The 18,064-nt window shown below is 43.3% G+C and overlaps 1 protein-coding gene across 1 annotated transcript; it reads left to right on the top strand.

Annotated features, from left to right (window-relative positions):
- The first annotated feature begins 4,855 nt into the window (after positions 1 to 4,855).
- On the top strand, positions 4,856 to 17,862 carry LOC118397170 (HHIP-like protein 1). The gene is made up of 9 exons (XM_035791678.2): positions 4,856 to 5,402; positions 9,693 to 10,339; positions 10,531 to 10,674; positions 14,235 to 14,563; positions 14,701 to 14,827; positions 15,008 to 15,153; positions 15,567 to 15,648; positions 16,069 to 16,151; positions 16,275 to 17,862. The coding sequence occupies exons 1-9, from the start codon at positions 4,974 to 4,976 to the stop codon at positions 17,318 to 17,320; spliced, it is 3,033 nt and encodes a 1,010-aa protein (XP_035647571.2). The 5' UTR covers positions 4,856 to 4,973; the 3' UTR covers positions 17,321 to 17,862.
- Positions 17,863 to 18,064: the final 202 nt, after the last annotated feature.

The following is an 18,064-nucleotide window of genomic DNA, read 5'->3' as shown; positions in this document are numbered from 1 at the left end:
GTTCACCTAATTCCTTTTTTCCACAATTGGTTAGAGCCTGTAATAAAGCATTTCGCTGTAAGGTCCTGTTCTATTCGGCGCACGTGAAAAATAAACTTTGATTTGATTTGAATTTATCCTTTGTTCTGGAGTCCTAATTAGAGATGTTTTGTTCCAACCGCCATGTTTTTGTGAGACGTGTTGTGGGTCAACTGATGATCTCTGCATGTGTATTTCCCACCGTAAAGAATGGAGGAGGAAGTGTTAAGGAGTCGGGGTGCTTTGCTGGTTACACTGTCTGTGATTAATTTAGAATTCAAGGCACACTTAACCAGCATGGCCACCACAACAATCTGCAGCGATGCACCATTCCATCTATTTTGGGCTTAGTGGGACAAGACAATGACCCAACACACCTCCAGGCTGTGTAAGGGCTATTTTACCAAGAAGGAGAGTGATCAGATCACCTGGCCTCCACAATCCCCCGACCTCAACCAAATTCAGATGGTTTAGGATGAGTCGGACCGCAGAGTGAAGGAAAAGCAGCCAACAAGTGCTCAGCATATGTGGGAACTCCTTCAAGACTGTTGGAAAAATATTCCAGGTGAAGCTGATTGAGAGAATGCCAAGAGTGTGCAAAGCTGTCATCAAGGCAAAGGTTGGCTATTTGAAGAATCTCAAATATGAAATATATTTTGATTGAACACTTTTTTGGTTACTACATGATTCCATATGTGTTATTTCATAGTTTTGATGTCTTCACTATTATTATACAATGTAGACAATAGTAAAACTAAACACACACAGTTGCAAGAAAAAGTATGTGAACCCTTTGGAATTATCTGGATTTCTGCATAAATTAGTCAAACAATGTGGTCTGATCTTCCTCTAAATCACTACAATAGACACAGTGTGCTTAATCTAATAACACACAGATTATTGTATTTTTCTTGTTTATATTGAATACATACTTTAAACATTCATAGTGTAGGTTGGAAAAAGTATGTGAACCCCAAGGCTAATGACTTCTTGTTGCATTACTCACTCACTGCATTATTTTGATTATGTCTGATTAGACATTATTCAGTTGTACACGTAGATGTCTACCTCTGTAACTTCATTGCTGCTATCCCTGTATTTCAGTTGCATACCTCCTTGCACTTTCAATTTGCCTTCATTGCACATTTACTCATCCCTGACCGCTGGCTACGTCCCTTCCGTCTTCAAGAGAGCGAGAGTTGCACCCCTTCTGAAAAAACCTACACTCGATCCCTCCGATGTCAACAACTACAGACCAGTATCCCTTCTTTCTTTTCTCTCCAAAACTCTTGAACGTGCCGTCCTTGGCCAGCTCTCCCGCTATCTCTCTCAGAATGACCTTCTTGATCCAAATCAGTCAGGTTTCAAGACTAGTCATTCAACTGAGACTGCTCTTCTCTGTATCACGGAGGCGCTCCGCACCGCTAAAGCTAACTCTCTCTCCTCTGCTCTCATCCTTCTAGACCTATCGGCTGCCTTCGATACTGTGAACCATCAGATCCTCCTCTCCACCCTCTCCGAGTTGGGCATCTCCGGCGCGGCCCACGCTTGGATTGCGTCCTACCTGACAGGTCGCTCCTACCAGGTGGCGTGGCGAGAATCTGTCTCCTCACCACGCGCTCTCACCACTGGTGTCCCCAGGGCTCTGTTCTAGGCCCTCTCCTATTCTCGCTATACACCAAGTCACTTGGCTCTGTCATAACCTCACATGGTCTCTCCTATCATTGCTATGCAGATGACACACAATTAATCTTCTCCTTTCCCCTTCTGATGACCAGGTGGTGAATCGCATCTCTGCATGTCTGGCAGACATATCAGTGTGGATGACGGATCACCACCTCAAGCTGAACCTCGGCAAGACGGAGCTGCTCTTCCTCCCGGGGAAGGACTGCCCGTTCCATGATCTCGCCATCACGGTTGACAACTCCATTGTGTCCTCCTCCCAGAGCGCTAAGAACCTTGGCGTGATCCTGGACAACACCCTGTCGTTCTCAACTAACATCAAGGCGGTGGTCCGTTCCTGTAGGTTCATGCTCTACAACATCCGCAGAGTACGACCCTGCCTCACACAGGAAGCAGCGCAGGTCCTAATCCAGGCACTTGTCATCTCCCGTCTGGATTACTGCAACTCGCTGTTGGCTGGGCTCCCTGCCTGTGCCATTAAACCCCTACAACTCATCCAGAACGCCGCAGCCCGTCTGGTGTTCAACCTTCCCAAGTTCTCTCACGTCACCCCGCTCCTCCGCTCTCTCCACTGGCTTCCAGTTGAAGCTCGCATCCGCTACAAGACCATGGTGCTTGCCTACGGAGCTGTGAGGGGAACGGCACCTCAGTACCTCCAGGCTCTGATCAGGGCCTACACCCAAACAAGGGCACTGCGTTCATCCACCTCTGGCCTGCTCGCCTCCCTACCACTGAGGAAGTACAGTTCCCACTCAGCCCAGTCAAAACTGTTCGCTGCTCTGGCTCCCCAATGGTGGAACACACTCCCTCACGACGCCAGGACAGCGGAGTCAATCACCACCTTCCGGAGACACCTGAAACCCCACCTCTTTAAGGAATACCTAGGATAGGATAAAGTAATCCTTCTCACCCCCCTTAAAAGATTTAGATGCACTATTGTAAAGTGGCTGTTCCACTGGATGTCATAAGGTGAATGCACCAAAGACTTAAATGTAAATGTAATTTAGACTTGCCATCTGTACTTGCCGTTTGCCTTCATTGCACATTTGTACATCCCACTTAATAATATACATTGTACTTAATTGTCTCACTTATACATTTGTTGTACTCTTATTTGCACTTCTGGATAGAGTTCGTTGTCCTGTACTTGTACTTGTTCAATGACAATACAGTTGAATGTAATCTAATCATTGATGAAAAAATGAATTCCCATGTTGATGAAGACCTTTTGCAGGAGAATGTAAAGCTATCTGTCTGCCAATTGAAACTCAACAGAAGTTGGGTGATGCAACAGTACAAACACCCAAAACACAGTAGTAAATCAACAACAGAATGTCTTCAATAGAAGAAAATACCTGACCTCAACCCGATTGAGATGCTGTGGCATGACCTCGAGAGCGGTTCACACCAGAATATTGCTGGTGTGAGGAATGGAAAGAGGAATGGTCCAAAATTCCTCCTGACCGTTGTGCAGGTCTGATCCTCAACTACCAAAAACGTTTGGTTGAGGTTATTGCTGCCAAATCAGTTATTAAATCCAAGGGTTCACATACTTTTGCACCCTACACTGTGAATGTTTATAGACTGTGTTTGTCTATTGTTGTGATTTAGATGAATATCAGATCAACTTGTATGACCATTTTATGCAGAAATCCAGGTCATTCTAAAGGGTTCACATACTTTTTCCAGTCAAAAGTTTGGACACACCTACTCATTCAAGGGTTTTTCTTTATTGTAGAATAATAGTGAAGACATCAAAACTATGAAATAACACATATGGAATCATGTAGTAACACAAAAAGTGTTAAACAAATCAAAAACTTTTTTTAAATATTTTACATTCTTCAAAGTAGCCATCCTTTGTCTTGATGACAGGCTTTGCACACTCTTGATTTGATTTACTGACCTTCAAACACCAGGCTTCTTTCATTCAGATGAGACATTGCTTCTTTTTCTCTCCCTCCCCCAAAGTATAGCATTCTGTATTATTTAACACTTTCTCTGAAATTCAGTTTTATCATTGTACATGCAGGAATAGACTGCACCACTTGCCAATGGCATAAGTATTTCCAAATGGTACAGTAAGACAAACTACACCCTACAGACTACTAACCTATCATAATATTTCTGAAGAAAAAAAAAAATCGATAGCCTTTCCAAAAAAGTAATGACCCAATCTACGTCTTAATTCTGTCTATCTCAAGTGTTTAAGAGACTTGGCTTACTGATATGAGGCAGTACAATTCCCAGAAAGCAGATAAACTCTCTATGACTCACTCTGACTCACAGCCGTTTCACCTCAATAAAGCACAGAACACGGACAGCCGTGCAAGGTCTGAAAAGGTCTGAGTGGAAAAGAAATTAGAAAAGATACCGGTTTGAAAAACCAATATTTGATTAATGGGCTTTTTATCCAGCCTTTCCTCTAATAATAGCGGGCTGTATTTATTTTTTTTGGAGGCAGATGGTTTAAAATCCACACGTTCAAAAAATGTCATTGCAAGAGGAAATAGAAACAGTTCCTATGATGTTACCAGAGAAATTAAGATGTGCTGTGCAAATATGTCAGACCTGAAGCCAAGTACATGGGAGGGAGGTGGCTGAGTCCAAATGAAAGACATATGTCTTTGGTATTTGTATACCCTGTAGGTCTAGGACACAACATTCAGCAGCAAGCCAATTCAAAGGCTGTCTCGCCTTTTATCGTTAGACTCAATTCACTTTAGAACAGATTTTTTAGTTGATGTCTACTGGTTTTAGACCAATTTCATATCACCAAGTGGTTCACAAATGCTTGTTGAATAACAGCAGTAGCCTGTATTAAACACATGAGCATTATCCATATGTAATCCTTCATATACATACAGTTTCTTATAGGCTGTGCCATTGTTTGTGGTGTGAGGAGGATCCATTGCTCTCTTCTTTCAGCACATGTCCTGAGTCATTCAGTGAATCTGTCTGAGGCAGGGAGGGAGGTGTGTGTGAAGTAGAGAAAAGGCTGAGTATGTAGAGGGGGGAGGAGAACTACAGCAGGGTGATATAGACAGGCCGCAATGGGAAAGAATGCCATGTGTCTGTGGAGGACAGAGGGGGAGAGGAGGAGCGAGGGAGAGGAGGAGAGAGGGAGAGTAAAGGGGAGGAGGGAGCAGAAGGAGGGAGGGAATAGGTTCTGAGTGGAGAGTGGAAGCATCGTGGCTGGCCAGGGCGAACTGCTGAATGAAAGGGCCTGTTGCTCTCCGCCACCGTTGGTTTTTGTTCCTGCGAAAGAGCACATGTCCAGAGCAAACATAGGAAGGCTCTCCAACAGTCAGGCACCTGGGGAAGGGACAGAATCACCACTACACACAGACCTTTTGGAATTTTGCGTCTCTCCAGTACTTAGCTCTACAGGTGGCAGGGTAAACTACTATTGCAATGAGCAGGGTAAGTGTAAAGGAGTTGAGCTGCTGTCCCGTTGGCTGTTGGTCCTACTGGTCCTACACGCACCCCGACATGGGACCACCCATCCCCAGTGCCTGGATTACAAGCCCCCCTTCCAGCCACGGGAGCCTCTGGTCTTCTGTAAGGAGTACGCCAAGTTTGGTTGCTGTGACCTGGAGAAAGATGACAAGATCTCCCAGAACTTCTACAAGATCATGGACTATTTTGACTACTCGGGTTACATGACCTGTGCGAAATACATACGCACCATCCTCTGTCAGGTAAATTGAAGTCCGTCAGTTGTCGGATGTTAGCTAATGCCTCCTTATCTAAAACTTTCCACAAAAAGACAATACCTTTTTTTCTAAGAGTGCATTTGTAGAATGGATCATCTTCACGCATGTTTTTTTTTTTTTTAAATTTCACTTGTAATAAAATTCTATTTCATCACAGGATATAAAACATTTTATACAGATTAATCTATCATATTTCATGAAACTATATTTCATTCCAATTTTTACACATTGACACCCCCTTCATTATTGAAATGTATGTGAACATCATGATAATTACATACCCCAGGCCTTTCCAAATGTGCACGCTGTAGATTGGAACAAATTACAGTTGGAGGGATTATGTAAGGCGTTGGCGTGTCTGTTCAACCATGAGATACGACAGTACTGTTACCAATGATGGATTTTGGGGCCTGAACCACAGTACCACAACATCACTACTGGATGGAATATATTTGTTCTCCTCTCCAATGAAGAGAATTGCAGACCACGTGAACGTGTCCTCAGCTTTGTTTGGTTTTGGATCTCGTGGAAATTAGCTATTGTGCTCAGCTCTCATATCAGCCATGCTAAGGTACAGGCAGTGTGGTCAGTGGCTGGAGACCCAATGCCCAAGGCCACTTAGCCAGGGTAAACTCTGCTCAATCATGCTCTTTGTCCAGACAGTTATCATAGATACAGGGGGATGCTTGTGATCTGTCAAGAGGCCCACTGACCACCAGCCAAACATCGATTTCCTCTCTGGTCACTGAACAGGATATACAGTATCATATTTCCACTGGGATTGGGAGGGAGGGCAGGAGGGAGAGGGAGGGAAGGAGGGAGAGGGAGGTGAGGAGTTGAATCCAGCTGAAGTAGTTGAAGGAACTATACCGTCTACTTGTGGTAGGATTAAGGCTGACTATTGGGTTACAAAACAATTAGTAACATTGACGTCAACCATTTAAATAAATACAGCCTATCCGATACCTCCTTCCCAACTTTGGAAACTGAGAAGTCTCACATTTACAGTGATCGTGGCAACGTGGAACGTTGAAGGGTTGTCCTATACGATGTGGCACATGTGCACTCTCTCATTACTGCCCACCCCTTTTGGAAGGAGGGCCGTTTTAGAGGTTTCTTTGAGTGTATTTATGTTGACTTTGGTGACTCATGGAGGAAAGGAAACCAACACACACAGCTTTAACCCTACCAGCTCACCCTACATCGTGTACTTAACTGTTTTACTACTGTCCTTCTTTACTCTCACAGTGTTTGTGGGTGTGCATGTGGTAGTGCTAGTCTAGGGTTGTTTCTACGATAAAATGTACGATTTGTAACATACAGTGGCTTGCAAAAGTATTCATCCCCTTGGCATTTTTGCTATTTTGTTGCCTTACAACCTGGAATTAAAATTTATTTTTGGGGGTTTTGTGTCATTTGATTTACACAACATGCCTACCACTTTGAAAATGCTAAATATATTTTTTTGCGAAACAAACAAGAAATAAGACAAAAAAACTAAACAGAAAGCGTGCATAACTATTCACCCCCCAAAAAAAAAAAAGTCAATACTTTGTAGAGCCCCGTTTTTCAGCAATTCCAGCTGCAAGTATCCTGGTGTCTCTATAAGCTTGACACATCTAGCCACTGGGATTTATGCCCATTCTTCAAGGCAAAACTGCTCCAGCTCCTTCAAGTTGGATGGGTTCCGCTGGTGTACAGCACTCTTTAAGTCACGCCACAGATTCTCAATTGGATTTAGTTCTGGGATTTGACTAGGCCATTCCAAGACATTCAAATGTTTCCCCTTAAACCACTCAAGTGTTGCTTTGGCAGTATGCTTAGGATCATTGTCCTGCTGGAAGGTGAACTTCTGTCCCAGTCTCAAATCTCTGGAAGACTGAAACAGATTTCCCTCAAGATTTTCTCAATATTTAGCGCCAGCCATCATTCCTTCAATTCTGACCAGTTTCCCAGTTCCTGACGATGAAAGACATACCCACAGCATGATGCTGCCACCACCATGCTTCACTGTGGGGATGGTATTCTTGGGGTGATGGGAGGTGTTGGGTTTGCGCCAGACATAGCATTTTCCTTGATGGCCAAAAATCTTGTTTTATTCTCATCTGATCCGAGTACCTTCTTCCATATTTGTGGTTTCTTTAATTAAGCAATGGCTTTTTTATGGACACTCTTCTGTAAAGCCCAGCTCTGTGGAGTGTACGTCTAAAAGTGGTCCTATGGACAGATACTCCAATTTCCACTGTGGAGCTTTGCAGCTCCTTCAGTGTTTTCTCTGGTCCCTTTGTTGCTTCTTTGATTAATGCCCTCCTTGCCTGGTCCCTGAGTTTTGGTGGACGGCCTTCTCTTGGAATGTTTGTTGTGGTGCCATATTCTTTAAACGTTTTAATAATTGATTTAATGGTACTCCGTGGGATGTTCAAAGTTTTATTTTTTTATAACCCAAACCTGATCTATACTTCTCCACAACTTTGTCCCTGACCTGTTTGAAGCACTCCTTGGTCTTCGTGGTGCCGCTTGCTTAGTGGTGTTACAGACTCAGGCCTTTCAGAACAGGTGTATACTGTATATACTGAGATCATTTGACAGATCATGTGACACTTAAATAAAGTTCACCTGTGTGCAATCTAACTAATTATGTGACTTCTGAAGGTAATTGGTTGCACCAGATCTTATTTAGCTACTTCATAGCAAAGGATATGAATACATATGCACGCACCACTTTTCCATTCTTTTCTTTATATTGTTTTTTTTTTCTTCATTTCACTTCACCAATGACCAGGGCCCAGTTTTTCAAAAGTGATCTGGTTTAGGATTAAATGCATAGAAATAGAATTAATAGAACCGTCAAATTATTGACTTGAATGGGGAAACCCATTCTATTCATTCTATTTTTATGCATCTAATCCTACCCAATAGGTGAAATCCAGATAGATAACTTTTGAAAAACTTGGCCCTTTGCTCACCTCTCCCATGCAAGAATATCTAATATTTTACAATTACAGTTCATATGAGGTCAATTGAAATAAATTCATTAGACCTGTCTATCTATGCATTTTTAAAATATATATTTAAAATGTTACCCCCCAATGCCAGGCCAATTGTGCATTGCCCCACGGACCTCCTGGTCACGGCTGGTTACGACAGAGCCTGGGCACGAACCCAGGGTCTCTGGTGGCACAGCTAGCGCTGCAGTACAGCACCCTTAACCACTGCGCCACCCGGGAGGCCTAATCTATACATTTCACATGACTTGGACTACAGATATACATCTGTTGGTCACAGAAACAGTACCTTAAGAAATGGGCCTCACAATGTGCCATGACCTGACATATCTTACATTTTGTTTAAAATTAAGGCATTTCATACATACATTTTATTTATGTTCCTTTTAGCAGCTATACGGCCACATTTGCCAGTTCTTACCTACTAGTTTTATACTGTACCCCCAACTCAGACATGTGGCTGTGTGTAACACATAGCACCTCCAGATTGTCCCCTTTTTACGTCACTGCCTGGGAATCATGTGATTTGCATAATCCACCCTGCAATCTACGGCCAGCAGCAGATTTAAACCCTGAGATGGCCAAGTGTTGTTGATGTTAAACACTTTGATGTAGAGTTTTTGATGGCACCGTTTATTTGACGGCACCTTTTTGGGAGAGCATACATATCCCAGATTTAAATGGAAATAAATGAAAAATTACTCGGCAGAACTCCAGAACACATTATGCCCCTTTTGCTTAAGACTTGGAATCATTATATTATTAATCCGTTTTTGTAACAGAATTGTTTCTTTCAGTACCAGCTGTTACAGTGGTTTATATGTTTTGCATCATTGTCCCAACGGATTACCAGTGTCAAAATGGGTGTAATTGTGTGGCTTTGACTTAATAGGGGATTGGATGTTCCAAGATGCATTTAAACAGGCCTTATTTATACCCAGAATAGTCATTACCAGCTGGTCTGGTGAGTACTGGGAGGAAAAGAGGACATGCTGAATTTCAAATGTTTACAAGCCTAGGGAGAGTTCATCATGAAAATAGCTGCACAGTATGACATGACAGACATGACATAGCATTAACATGTAGACTATGCTTTTGAAGTTTCAATTTGAGATTACACAAAGTGGCTATAGCCTACAGTTTAAGTGGTAGCTCATTATGAAAGTTATCAGCCGACAAGGTAGATCTACTGAGTTTTGCTCATAAGCGTGTGTAGTCCGAGCACCAATACCTCTGCCACTTTTCAAACAAGCTTTCCTCATCCTCACAGGAGTGCTCTCCCTACTCTGCCCACCTGTACGATGCTGAAGATGCCAACACGCCCATGAGGGAGCTGCCAGGCCTGTGCGGAGACTACTGCTCTGAGTTCTGGCACCAGTGCCGCTACACCATTAGCCTGCTCACCGACAACAACGCCACGGTGGGCATAGAGGAGGACCGCAATAAGTTCTGTAACTTCCTGGAGCTCAAAGACAGGGAGTACTGTTACCCTAACGTGCTCTCCGACGACAAGCTCAACGCCAACCTGGGAGATGTTCGGGCGGACCCCGAGGGCTGTCTCCAACTGTGTCTGCAGGAGGTGGCCAACGGCCTGAGGAACCCGGTGGCAATGGTCCACGCCGACGACGGGACCCACCGCTTCTTTGTGGCCGAGCAGCTGGGCTACGTGTGGACGTACCTGCCCAACGGCTCCCGTATTGACCGGCCCTTCCTCAACCTAACTAAGGCAGTGCTCACCTCTCCCTGGGCAGGGGATGAGAGAGGCTTCCTCTGCATGGCCCTCCACCCGCGCTTCACACTGGTGCAGAAGGCCTATGTCTACTACTCTGTGTCTGTGAAGAAGGAGGAGAGGATCCGCATTAGTGAGTTCACACTGTCCGCTGACGATATGAACCAACTAGATCACTCCTCAGAGAGGTAAGAGAAGTTTCACCAAATGACATGGACTGAATCAGAACCTGTGGGGACATGGGCTCCATTCACATGCATGTATTTGACATTTTGAAACAATACAAATCAGCAGATTTTGAAATAAAGATCTGCAACTACAATCATCCTTTCAGATTTAGAATTTAGTGATGTTTGGTCATGCATGGTTTTCTTTGTAGAACTATTTTGGAAGTGGTGGAACCTGCCTCGAACCACAACGGGGGCCAGCTTCTCTTCGGACACGATGGCTACCTCTATATCTTCATCGGCGATGGGGGAAGAGCAGGGGATCCCTTTGGCAAGTTTGGGAACTCCCAGAATAAGTGAGTCCCCATGCTCTATACATTTCAAAACTCATTCAGGGGAAACAAATTAAGGGGTGACATTTAGTTATTTAGTGTATATCTAGCTTTCACCCAATGTTGATGTTTTTTGAAGGTCAGAATGATATGTTTGCTTCAGAGACCTACATTTTTTAAGTTGAAGATATAGTTCAACAAAGGACACCTAAACAGTGGTGTCGGAGTATTATTGCAATGAGTACGCTGGGATTCAGGAAGCAATTTCAGGGAGTGTATTTAATAACTAAATGAACATAGAACAAACCAAGAAACACAGGTCGCGTACAAAATGAACACTGGAACAGAAACAATAGCACCTAGGGAAAGAACCAAAGGGAGTGACAGATATTGGGAAGGTAATCAGGAAGGTGATGGAGTCCAGGTGAGTCTGATGAGGCGCTGGTGCGCTTAACGATGGTGACAGGTGTGCGTAATAATCAGCAGACTGCCGACCTCGAGCGCTGGAGAGGGAGTAGAAGTGACAATTATAGTTAATAGTGGAGTGAAACGCTTAATGTGATACATCTGGCTCTTCATAGTATACTTATTTGCATTCATTTAACTTTTTTTTTTATCTGGAAAATAGGAGTTCAAAAAGTTTAACCTATAGCGTGACATCTTTGTTGATGTAAATATAAGCTACAGTAAAGGGGACCACAGGGCACAATTAGTCTATTAGTGTGTTTGTAAACTGTATTACTCAATTGCCAAATTATGTGATGTTCTCATATGGTAACATAGTGATACATGATTCTATTTTTAAAGAATGGAAAATCCTGTTGCCCTGGTAAATGTCTAGTAATTATTATATTCATGGTTGACTAATACACGTTTAGATTAAATTTGTGTCTGAGTTGTTGTCAACTTGTCATAAACAAGTTTAATATTCCAGAAGATGAATTGACACCGGAGGGTAGAAGAATCTTTTACTAAAAACTTTGACTAGAAATTGACAAGCTCTCAACATTGACAGAGTGACAAATGTATGGATTGAAGCGCAATTAACTTTATACAGGACCTTCAGCAATGCCACTCAGCAGCTATTCATGAAAGTGCGATTTTATGACCTTTACTTGTCAATGGCGACAATGCTTTGGTAACATTGGGAGAGAAATCGCCATCTATGACCCCTGAGCATTTGACATGACAAACACTCAGCTCAAGGCTATATGTACATTCATGTAGACAGACAGTACAGTTGTTCACAATATTAGCCTTGGTACGGTATGTTTAGCTTTCTCCTGGCAGGGGCTCGGGCAGGGGTTGGCAGTGCCCAGAATCTACATAGTGTCACAGGGCCATTCAGAAAGGACTCAAAGCAGCCCAAAACATTTTGCTGAAAGTGACCTGCCTCTATAGTTATAACACTGTGACAGAATTGTACACACAGTGATATTATGAGAAACTCTAAACCCTTCTTTGAGGAAAAACATCACTGAGCTCTGGACAGTCTGTGTCTTAGAATGCACTTTATTTTGAACCATGGGCAAGGACAGGGCATAGCAGTACCAGTCAGGTTGTGAGTGCCACCCCCACAGCGCTTTGGTCAGTGGCCAGAGTCTGGACCTGCTGTGTCAGGCTAAATATTTATGGAGAATGTTGTCGGGCGATGTCCGGCATTTTCTTACCATGTGATAATCACTACAGTCTTGCATAGTTGAGCTTGAAGGGACGTTTGCCACTCCTTTTAAAGACCCGAACGGAGGTAGAATATCTGCGATTCTGTTCAGAATATTACGATGTAGATGTAAAAGGAGGCTGGTGGGAGGAGCTATAGGAAGACGGGCTCATTGTAATGGCTGGAATGAAATAAATGGAACGGTATCAAGCGAATCCCAAAAATATGGAAAACACATGACTGACTCCGTTCCATTCATTCTATTCCAGCCACAACAATGACCGCATCCTCCTAATTTCAACAATGGCATGAGTAAGAGCAGGTGCTCTAAATCAACCTTGTTATGTGTTATTCTCAGAAGAGGGTTATGTCTAGTTCATAGTTGGGTAGCTCTAGTGGATAGCAGAATTTATGCATGCCGAAATAGGGGGTTCTATACATCACAGCTTTATCTCGGGGGCGGTACTTACGGTAAAGGCGTTGTACTGAGTTGCATTTGGTGAAAACATCCCTTTCAGCTCATCCCAGGAGAAGAAAGATGAGCAGAGGGTTTCTTGACAGCCAATGAGTGGAAGGCCAGGGATATGAGGGTTTTGGGACCTGCCAAGGCTAATATTTACACAAGACGCTGTGGGCCATATAATAGTATGAGAGAGAGAGAGAGAGAGAGAGAGAGAGAGAGAGAGAGAGAGAGAGAGAGAGAGAGAGAGAGAGAGAGAGAGAGAGAGAGAGAGAGAATCCCCTATGTATTTATTTGGACAGTGAAGCTAAAACAATTCATTTGGCTCTATACTTCAGCATTTTGGATTTGAGATCAAATGTTTTATGAGGTGACAGTACAGAATGTCACCTTTTTATTTGAGGTTATTTTCATACATATCTGTTTTATCATTTAGAAGTGAAAGCATTTTGTGTATCTAATCCCCCCATTTGAAGGTGTCATAAGTATTTGGACAAATTCACTTATAGTGTATTAAATGTAGTCAAAAATTGAGTATTTGGTCCCATATTCTTAGCACGCATTGACTGCATCAAGCTTGTGACCCTACAAACTTGTTGGAGGCATTTGCAGTTTGCATTGGTTGTGTTTCGGATTATGCTGTGCCTAAGTAGAAATTAATGGTAAATAATGTATTATGTCATTGGAGTCCGTTTGATTGTAAATAGGAATAGAATATGCTTCTGAACAGTTCTACATTAATGTGGATGTTACCATGATTACAGATAATCATGAATGAATCGTGAATAATGATGAGTAAGAGAAAGTCACAGAGGCATAACTATCATTCCTCCTAAAAAAATGCTTTTGGGGGCATGATCTTTGTGCATCTATAACTTTCATTAATCGTAAATGTCTTTGATGACTGTTGTGACACACCAGCCTGGTCTCGTACCATAGTAAAAGTAAATCAAGGACACTCAAATTAGCATGACACGTTACAGTTGTTATGACTAATGTTTAGCAACTCATACGTTGCAAGTTCGAATTTCATCACGGATAACTTTAGCATTTTGGCTAATTAGACATTTTTCAACGACTTACTACTTCACTGTTTTGCAACTACTTAGCACGTTAGCTAACCCTAACGTTAACCTGTTAACCTAACTCCTAAACGTAACCCTAAACCCTAGTCTATATGACCTTAGCCACCTTGCCACCTAGCTAGAATTTGTATGTCGTATATTTAGCAAATTCCTAACATATTGTACATTTTGCAAAGTCGTAACATATAATACCAATTGTAATTTGGAACATATCATACTAAAAGGTGTGTCTCAGATTTACGTACAGAATAATACAAAACGTTCTGAGACCAGGTTGGATACACATACTCAAATGAAAAACAATGACAGAAGCCCACACTAAAATACTCATAAGACATTTTCCTATGAGTACAACTCAGTTAAACCCATGTGTGTGTAGGTCCACTCTGTTGGGCAAGGTGCTGCGTCTCGATGTGGACAACAACGATGACGTGGAACCCTACAGCATCCCATCGGACAATCCTTTCCTGGGGGAGAAGGGCTCGCTGCCTGAGATCTACGCCTACGGGGTGCGTAACATGTGGCGCTGCTCCATCGACCGGGGCGACCTCATCACGGGGCAGGGCCGTGGCCGACTGCTCTGCGGGGACGTGGGACAGAATAAGTTTGAAGAGGTGGACCTCATAGTCAAGGGTGGCAACTATGGCTGGAGAGCCAAGGAGGGCTTCTCTTGCTATGACAACAGATTGTGTCACAACTCCTCTCTTGGTGAGTAGGCTATTCCTCCAACAGAACTTGGTAGAGGTGGAAGACTGCTTCTCTATGAAGAATCAATTCATTATTTGGTGAAGAGATTCAGATATGTATTAAATCCCTTAAGCAGTGTAAAAATATTTTCTCCTCAGATGACATCCTGCCTATTTTTGCTTACCCCCACAAACTGGGGAAGTCGGTCACTGGAGGCTACATATACCGCGGCTGCCAGATGCCTAATCTCAATGGCCTCTACATATTCGGGGATTTCATGAGTGGGTGTGTGTTTATACAACATTATACTGATTAAAATGCACAAAATGTTTCATAGATTGTCATGCATCGAAAAAAAGTTGATACACAAATGTTCTTAATATTGAAAGATCATTGACAAATGTTTCAAATGCCATAAAACTCACTTGACACATGCACAATCTGAGTGACTCATTGTGTGCCTAGGCGCCTGATGTCACTGAAGGAGAACCAAAGCACTGGGAAGTGGGAGTACAAGGAGATCTGTATGGGAAAAGACCAGACGTGCCGATTCCCCAAACTTATCAACAGCTATTACAAATACATAATTTCCTTTGCTGAAGATGAGGCAGGTAACCTTGACAACTAGCTTTGCATGTTTTTCTGTCTTTTTTGTGTTTTGTTTGTACTGATCTGTACATGAAAAGGCCATTAGGGGATGCATGCTGCTTGTGAATTCAGTCACCCAAGACAACCATGGAAAATTGTCTGCTTCTCTGAGTTATTTCATGATGAGCCTCTGCTGCTTTCGAACAGAAATAAAGAAATAACACACCCAGTTCAAACCCAGTGGTGTGCCACTTAGTGCATGCTCTTTAGCTTCAGATAAGTCTCAACAAGCAAACTTTTTCAGAATACTTGACTTCAAAGCTGATTTGAGTAGAGTGGGAAGGGGTTCAAAAGAAACGGGCTGTCTTGATTTCACTTTGAAAGTGTTGCATATCTTTGTGCTGGGTCTTAGATCCTTTTTTCCTCTTGTTTCTAGGGGAGCTGTACTTCCTGGCAACGGGAGCTCCCAGTGCGTCTGCCAGAGCGGGGGTGATCTATAAGATAATGGATCCATCCAGGTATTAAACAAGGGTCACAGTGTCCCAACAGCCAGGGGGCTCTGGGAATTCATCCCTATCTTGGATTAATGGCAGATTCCCAAAACAGACATACCTTTGCCAGATATACTAATGTTTATTGTCCATCCAATTATTGATGTGGTCTTCAATCCCCCTGTGTTTGTTTAGTATATCTCTTACTTTAACTATGTAATCAGCTAATGTAATCACTCTGTGTCACGCTAAGGGAATATCTGCTAAATCTTTTACCATAACGGCAATTTACTGAATATAATGTGCTTATCAATGATAGAACTGTTCTCCATGTGGTTATTATAATGTATGATTCAAATTACTCTATACTGTATTAGTAGGAGATAGAGCTGTCATGGGCAGCATTAAAATCAATGGATTGTTTGATGGATTTCTCTCACCATCTAGGAGAGCACCTCCAGGCAAGTGCAACTTCAAGCCAACTCTTGTCAAGATTAAAGGCAAGCTGATTCACTTCCACCCGAAGGAGGGTAAGTGACACCACAAACAAACATGCGTTCCTTTGCAGGCCATCATGAGTCACAGCGCAACACATCTCAGTCAGTTGGAGTGCTCTAAAGAGCTGTTTCTTTCGCTTGACTTCCTCTCTACAGAGTTTGTCATTGACAAGAAGCCGACGACCACCGCTGCGCCCACTATTACTGCGAGAACAACAGCTACCACCACGCTCCGTACTCCTCCGACCACCCTGCGCTCCATGACGACGAGACCTACCTACACACCTCCAACTGCAACCCTGAAGGCTACTGCTAATCCTGCAACGATAAGGGCTACAGTTGAACCTCTAACAACACGAGCTACTGTTAAACCTGTAACAACACCTTCCAATCCCACCTCAATGCAGCAGAGGACTACTGGTACCGTTACACCTGCACTGACCATCTCATGGAGACAGGTAATGACGGCCAGGCCAGGTCAAGCCACCACTCCTTCCCGGCAGAGACCGTCGTTGTCCTACACCAGGCCCACTGTTACCCCAAAGCCCCGGCCACTATTGACAACTGGAGCCAGAAGGCCCTCTCCACCAACAGCACGACCCTTGACCCGACCGCAACCACACGCCACAGTCAGACCCTTTCCACTAGGAGTTACGACCAATCGGCCCCAGACAACACCAAGGCCTACGTACTGGACAGCTGCAACAAAGCACACCACCCAGAGGCCTAACTTCACTCTCTCAAAGGCCCAGGACAAGTTCCTGAAAGGGCAGAGTGACAAGACAGAACATTCCACAGGGAACCGAGTCAACAAGAAGAACCGGGGTTCCAAACCTGGGAAGCAGCGGCGCCGGAAGCATCGGGCTGGGTCGGTGCGGCTGATCAGTGCAGAGCAGCTGTCGGATCGTGGGCGGGTGGAGATTTACATTCGGGGGGAGTGGGGCACAGTATGTGATGACTTGTTTAATAGTAAAGCGGCTACGGTGGTCTGCCAGCAACTAGGCTTCCCTGTAGCCCTGCGTGTGGCTAAACGGGCAGAGCTGGGGGGTGGCAGTGGCAGTATCCTGCTAGATGATGTGGAGTGTGAGGGCACAGAGAGGACGTTACTGGACTGCAAACGGGCAAAGTTGGGCAAGCACAATTGTGCACACGATGAGGATGTGGGGGTGGTGTGTGGCTACCACCACGACGAGGATAAATAATGAGCCAAAGGATGTCCTCAAAGGATCATTACTACTCTCCTGTGCTTGAACAGAAACGTCTTCTATGTACTGTGCTTCAACTGTGGTCCGACACATCTCACCGCTCTACTCCCCCACACATACTCATGTAAACACACACACGAATTCATGATAATTATCAACAATTGTTGATTGTAGAATACACTTTCTGATACTTCACTTCAGAGGCAGCAACCATTTCCTTCCCTTCACTTGCCTCCCTGCCAGAAAAATGTATATCACTTTACAATATTGCCCTCTGCTGGGGAGAAAAGGCATACATGTTGTTGAAAACCTTGTTATTTTTTACATTGTATGAATTGATAATCACATCTATATATATGTTTTCTTTTTCTTTTTAATACAAAAAAAGTGATATCAGTCAAAATAATAATGATGATATAAGTGAGGAAAATGCTGGACATTGTGTGCTTTATTATTGTATAATTTGACAGATTATATTTGTAAACTGTTTTCAAGGTACAGGGTGCCTTTGAGATTAATAAACTGAGATTTCAATTTCATTCCTGCTCCTCATTTCTACTCAAGCATCACCCATGGAGAACCAGATAAAACTACACTGTTATCCAGAGGACTAATGCTGGGTTCACGTGCTAGTCAGAACTAGGAAACTCAGAAATGTCCGACTTGCCAATAGCTTGTTATATAGTTATACAATAACTATAAAATAACAATAGCTTGTTATAATAGTTATACACGAGCCAA

The sequence above is a fragment of the Oncorhynchus keta genome, chromosome 18 (genome assembly GCF_023373465.1).
Source record: "Oncorhynchus keta strain PuntledgeMale-10-30-2019 chromosome 18, Oket_V2, whole genome shotgun sequence".
NCBI classification, from domain to species: Eukaryota; Metazoa; Chordata; class Actinopteri; order Salmoniformes; family Salmonidae; genus Oncorhynchus; species Oncorhynchus keta.
Note: the sequence above shows the minus strand (reverse complement) of the source record. Positions and strands in the feature narration are given on the sequence as shown.